This window comes from Macadamia integrifolia, chromosome 14 (genome assembly GCF_013358625.1).
Source record: "Macadamia integrifolia cultivar HAES 741 chromosome 14, SCU_Mint_v3, whole genome shotgun sequence".
NCBI classification, from domain to species: domain Eukaryota; kingdom Viridiplantae; phylum Streptophyta; class Magnoliopsida; order Proteales; family Proteaceae; genus Macadamia; species Macadamia integrifolia.
In genome coordinates, this window is record NC_056570.1 from 26,787,038 (window position 1) to 26,792,685 (window position 5,648).

Genomic DNA, 5,648 nt, shown 5'->3' on the forward strand with positions numbered 1-5,648 from the left:
ATATTTCAATTGGAATATCTATGTGTAATCCATCACAACAAATTTTTTAAAATAATATATCTACTAATTGCTTATGTAAATCCTATGTGATTAGGATTAAGGTGGAGCTTGGGGTGGTTTCACCCAATCCTAACCCTTTCCTGGTTCAACTTGATTTAGCTCCTGAGTTTTTTTTTCAATTTACCCTCTTATTTAATGGTATATCCTCCCTTGCATGTTCAAACACTTCCACTCTAATCCCCGTGCGCCCACTTGTTGATTTTAAATTTGCCAATTCCATTTTTTGCCACTTGATAAACTCAACTTAATCTTAAATTTGACATGTGATTTCAACCCCATTTGACCTACCACGTGACAGATCTAGGTAACTAACTATTAAAAAGATTCTTTTCTTAATTTCCATATAAAAATTCAAATCCATAAAAAAATAATGAAATCTAATAGGTACTTTCTAACTTTAAATATAGTTTTGAGCCACTTCCTTGGAGACTGAGAGTTGATATTGGGTGTGGCGAGTCAGGATAGATAGCAATAGTCACTGATGAAGTAACAGAGTAACTATAATATAATCCATTACTTGTCCATTAAATGATCTTAATTGGCCACATCATCATTGATATGGTTCATACCTCAAACCAACCTGCATGTGCTTCCAAACCTAATAAAATCTCAGCCGACTTGGTGGTTTTTTAGCGGGAAATTAACTAAATTTCATGGTAGGTAAGGCAGTCGTAAAATTTTTTGGGTGGGGAGAAAGGGGGGGGGTGTTAAGAAGGTCCTGTAGTTGCAAGGTTCTCTCTCTTTAGCTACTGAAAGTCTGAAACTACTAATGAGGAGGTGAGGTGGCCGCGTGGTGGCGAGGGGAGGCAAAAAGGAATTAGCCCACACTACTAAAAGAGAAAAGAAGGAAAAGGATTGGCCTTTGGTGGGATTAAAATGCGGCACTACCCACTAACACAATTCCTTTTTGTAAAAGAGAGGCGAAAAAAAGGTGTTTGAATCAAACCAACGAACCAGGCCAAAGGGGCCCTCGCTGCATTTTCTACAGAGCCGAGAAGGCACCACCACCTAAACACGAACCCATCATTGTAACCCAGAAATTTTCATTACCCTTGACTACTTGAGACCTACTTCACAGTTCACACCCATGTAATTCCCAGAATATATCTTTTCTTAATCTTCTTTCTGGGTCGATTCAATCATCCTTTAGAATTGGAATTGAATAAGTTTTAAACGTTGATCAACTACCACCACTACCGCAATGCTCACATTATCGTTTAATCACTAGATATACAGAACCCAATTCATTTGAAGGAAATTTCTTTTTGTTTTACTTCTTTTATGTGTGGTCAGTCGTGGAATGTTTTTTAGTTTCTCTGAAAGACTGAATGAGTTGAAGAAACTTAGAATGGTGATGGGTTTTTGGTGAGGTTGTGGCTGCAACTTTCTGCTTCGGAATTTGATTTCATGGGGAACTGCTGTTCTATGTGGCAACCGTCGGGTTACAAAGTATCTTCTAATGCAAAGACAGGTGAATATGCTACCATTTACTCTTTATAATTTGTTATGGTTTTCTGCAAGTGGGTTCTGATGGTTATGGGATTTTGGGGATGTATTTGGTTTCCTTTTCTTTTCCAATTTTATTTGTGTTTAGTACATGATTTGAATTCACTTCCCACTTTCCTCTACTTCTTTGAGTAGTTTGTGAAATTTGAGATAAGGTTTCCGTTTTAAGATTGAGTTGAATCGTTTTCCTTTTTGTATCTTCTCTGTTTTCTATGTTAAGTTAGCTTTTTTTTGTTCGAAGTGAATCTCATAAGACGAGTAGGTTTTTGGAATCTAGATCATCGTGTGACTCCTTTACTGATTGAAACATTTAGGAAAAGGGAAGAGAATGAAAGAACAATAAAAAATATAAAGAAGTTTTCTTTTTAATCCTTCCCCCATACTCACTTCTCAGAATCTCTGCAAACTTGTTCTTTTTAAGAAAAGCTAAACTGAATTTGGTCTTGTGGTTCATTTTCTCTCATAGTTCAACGACTTTCCACATTGATGCTTGTCTGTAATCGGATTATTGACTTATTACTCTTGTGTTTTTGTTTTATCATTTCTTACACTCTCTTTGATCTGCGAATTCCTTTGAGATTTTTAGTTGGGTGTAATTAATTTTTGCTTAGTTATTCAGAATTTGGGACTGTACTTTAACATTATCAGACTGAAGTAGAGGTGATTTTTTGGGGATTTATATATTTTATCTTCTCCATTTCTTTTACACATTCGTATTTTCTGTTGCTTCAGATTCCCCCAAAAGCGAGAACTCATCCACCAAAGTAAGAAAGGAGTTTACTAAGTTGCCATCAAATCCTGAAGAAGTAGAGGACCTTCGTCGGGATTCAGCCACAAATCCCCTGATTGCTTTTACTTACAATGAGCTAAAGATAATTACAGATAATTTCAGGCAGGATTATGTGTTGGGTGGAGGAGGATTTGGAAGTGTTTATAAGGGGTTCATTACTGATGATTTAAGGGAGGGGCTTAAACCTCTTCAAGTAGCTGTAAAGGTTCATGATGGGGATAACAGTCACCAGGGCCACAGGGAATGGCTGGTACTCATTTTACTTTCCTTCTGTTTTTAACCTTCTCTATATTCTTTTGAGCAATCCTTCTGTCCATCAGTTTTAATGAATACTTGCTGGCTCTGTAGGCAGAGGTTATATTTCTTGGACAACTTTCTCATCCAAATTTGGTGAAACTTGTTGGCTACTGCTGCGAAGATGACTATAGGGTACTGATTTATGAGTATATGGCTCGGGGCAGCGTGGAAAAGAATCTTTTTTCAAGTAATTTTTCTCAAATCCATACACCCATTTTTTTTACACTAATCTCTTCATGTAAGAGTGGCAACCCGTTTAATTTGTCAATCTGTCAATTTGGAAGAAGTGATGCTAACATTTAGAACAGAAGGTTTGTCATGGGCAGTGAAAGAATGCACCAACCACACAAAAGGACCTTATATTAAATGGTTAGAATCACCGAATTCAGTGATTTTCTATGTTTCTTCCCAAGTCCAAACAAGTTGGTGGTGAATGATTGGATTATCAAGATGATGGTTGTATCTTTGCCAGCTGGATAGGCTAGATGTGAATGACACAAATTAATTCTTAGTGCAAGGATTTATTTTTCTAATGCTTGAAATATGGTTTTTTCAGGAGGAGAAAATGGAAATAGAAACAACGACCAAGTAAAAATAATTATGTAATCACCCTGTTCTATTACAAATCAGTGTTTTATATTGATGTCCTGGATGCTGCCCGGGCCAAGTCTGGGATGGCTGAAATGGCCGACGGTGTCCTTGCCTCTTGGTGTTTTGGGTTATTGGGATGGCAGGAAACACCTTGGTGATCTTGCCTGTCTGAGTGTTCTTGGGTTGTTGGGATGGCAGGACACACCTGGGAAGGTGTTCGGGACTGGAAAACAGATAATGGTACCATCCACCTCCAATTAAAGAAATTTTAAAAAATTGTTACAAATTGTCATTGTACCCAATAATTTCTTCTAGTTTAGAAGTGAAGTGAAATCGACAATCTTCTTTCACTATGCTTCCAACCAAACATCCCCTGAAAAGTTTCCTTCTTTCAGTTCATTTCACTTCACTTCTCACTAAATTGGGTCTTAAGAAATCTGAGGCCTATTTTTGGAATTTTCTTACTATTATCCAGTGACAGTTTCTCAAACCTCATTTATAAAAAGGATCCCTTTTCTGTTTTCATGTGCAAACATTTTGAACTTTTGAAGGATATGACTGCCTATTATGCTCTTTAAGTCTTCTAATTTGTGGCTGAATTTCTATTCTTCCTGGTTGTGCAGGAGTTTTACTTCCTCTACCTTGGGCTATCAGAATGAAGATTGCATTTGGTGCTGCAAAAGGACTTGCATTTCTCCATGAAGCTGAGAAACCAGTTATTTATCGTGATTTCAAGACTTCTAATATTTTGCTAGACCAGGTTAGTGATTTTCTTCCTGTTTTTTATGATATAACAGGTGTCAATGCTATGTCAAATAGTTTATCATTGATGTTGGTACAGATGTAGTCCTTCAAAGACCAGGTCAAGTGTTCCAGGATCTCACTGGGAAACTCCACCCTATTGATGAGTAGAGACTCTTGTCAAGTGAAGAATGGCTACTCAAGCCCTCTGCTTAAGTGATTGATGTTTCAACCCTTAGATCATGACTCATGAGTTCGATGCCGGCATACACACCCAAAGATAGAACAATTTCAGTTTTCTTGAAAGCCTGGAATAAATGAATTTAACATTCAACAAGAAGTGAAAAGCATGCCTAATTAAAAACAGGCTTCTTGTCTCTAGCATAACCACCCAAAACAGGGAAAAGAAACCAAGTTTCTTGATTAACTTGGAAAAACTGACTTTCATCACCCTAGAAGTAGGAACTTCTTAACCAACCATCTGAAATTTTGAAACTTTACATGACGGTTGATTGGTACTTTGAAATCCAACCAGTTTGGTTGGTGAAAATATCCTTCTGTTTTTGTCTTTCACCAACTTGCTCGCATGTTCTGTTTGGTTCATGTACTTTAAAATCAGGACTACAATGCCAAGCTTTCGGACTTTGGCCTTGCAAAAGACGGACCAGTGGGTGACAAAACTCATGTATCTACACGCATTATGGGGACTTATGGATATGCAGCTCCAGAGTATATAATGACAGGTGGTTTACATTTCTAATGAATTCTTCTGATTGATGCTTAACAGAAAAAGCTAATGTGAAATAACCAACTCAAAATCCTTTATGCAGGCCATCTGACTCCTAGAAGTGATGTTTACAGCTTCGGCATTGTTCTTCTAGAGCTTCTTACTGGCAGAAAATCCTTAGATAAGTCCAGACCAGCTCGAGAGCAAAATCTGGCTGATTGGGCCCTCCCTCTGCTCGGTGAGAAGAAGAAAGTTCTCAACATTATAGACCCAAGATTAGATGGAGAGTATCCAGTCAAAGCCATCCACAAAGCGGCCAAGCTTTCTTATCACTGTCTGAACCGAAACCCAAAGGCAAGGCCCTTGATGAGAGATATAGTGGATTCTCTGGAGCCTCTCCAGGTTTCTGCTGAGGTACCAAGTGCTCCTCCTCCTCCAACTTTTATCAATGGATCCCCAGTTGTACAGCCTAAATGAAAAGAAGATTCCTTTCTGCAAATGACATGGTTTCCAGTTGTCCTAAGCTTCTTCATTAGTAATATGTTTCCTTTGCAGGGTAATATGTTTCCTTTGCAGTGTTCATATATACAGAGAGATGGGGCTCCTTTTTAGCATATTCTTCATATGCAGGGTGGTTTATACTCATTTTAGAAGAATTTACAGATCCTTCTAACCTGAAAATCAATTTATCGATTCTCCTTGGTGGTGTATTAGCATGAGATGAGAACAATAAGTTTATGGACGATCCAGTCCACGGAGTATCTATGGTTGATCCATCTAGTTGTGCCATGTAGATGGCAATAGTGACAACTCTGACCATTTGATACTAGATAATGGTCTGGACAATGGATTGGTCATTTGCTAAATCTCATACCTAAATTCAATCATATACCCTCCCATTTATTATCATGCACCTTCTTGGTAGTCTTGGATTTT

The 5,648-nt window shown here is 37.8% G+C and overlaps 1 protein-coding gene across 1 annotated transcript; it reads left to right on the forward strand.

Annotated features, from left to right (window-relative positions):
• The first annotated feature begins 877 nt into the window (after positions 1-877).
• LOC122060880 (probable serine/threonine-protein kinase PBL16) lies at positions 878-5,408 on the forward strand. The gene is made up of 6 exons (XM_042623981.1): positions 878-1,531; positions 2,299-2,606; positions 2,705-2,840; positions 3,868-4,004; positions 4,605-4,728; positions 4,816-5,408. Exons 1-6 carry the CDS (start codon positions 1,468-1,470, stop codon positions 5,187-5,189), a joined length of 1,143 nt encoding a protein of 380 aa, XP_042479915.1. The 5' UTR covers positions 878-1,467; the 3' UTR covers positions 5,190-5,408.
• The last annotated feature ends 240 nt before the right edge of the window (positions 5,409-5,648 follow it).

What these genes read in the sequence shown, in the direction of transcription:
- LOC122060880 (XM_042623981.1), top strand. Translation starts at nt 1,468, where the DNA reads ATGGGGAACTGCTGTTCTATGTGGCAACCGTCGGGTTACAAAGTATCT. An exon ending in CTAATATTTTGCTAGACCAG is followed by an intron (nt 4,005 to 4,604) that starts GTTAGTGATTTT and finishes CTTTAAAATCAG; the next exon opens with GACTACAATGCCAAGCTTTC. An exon ending in TCCAGAGTATATAATGACAG is followed by an intron (nt 4,729 to 4,815) that starts GTGGTTTACATT and finishes TCCTTTATGCAG; the next exon opens with GCCATCTGACTCCTAGAAGT.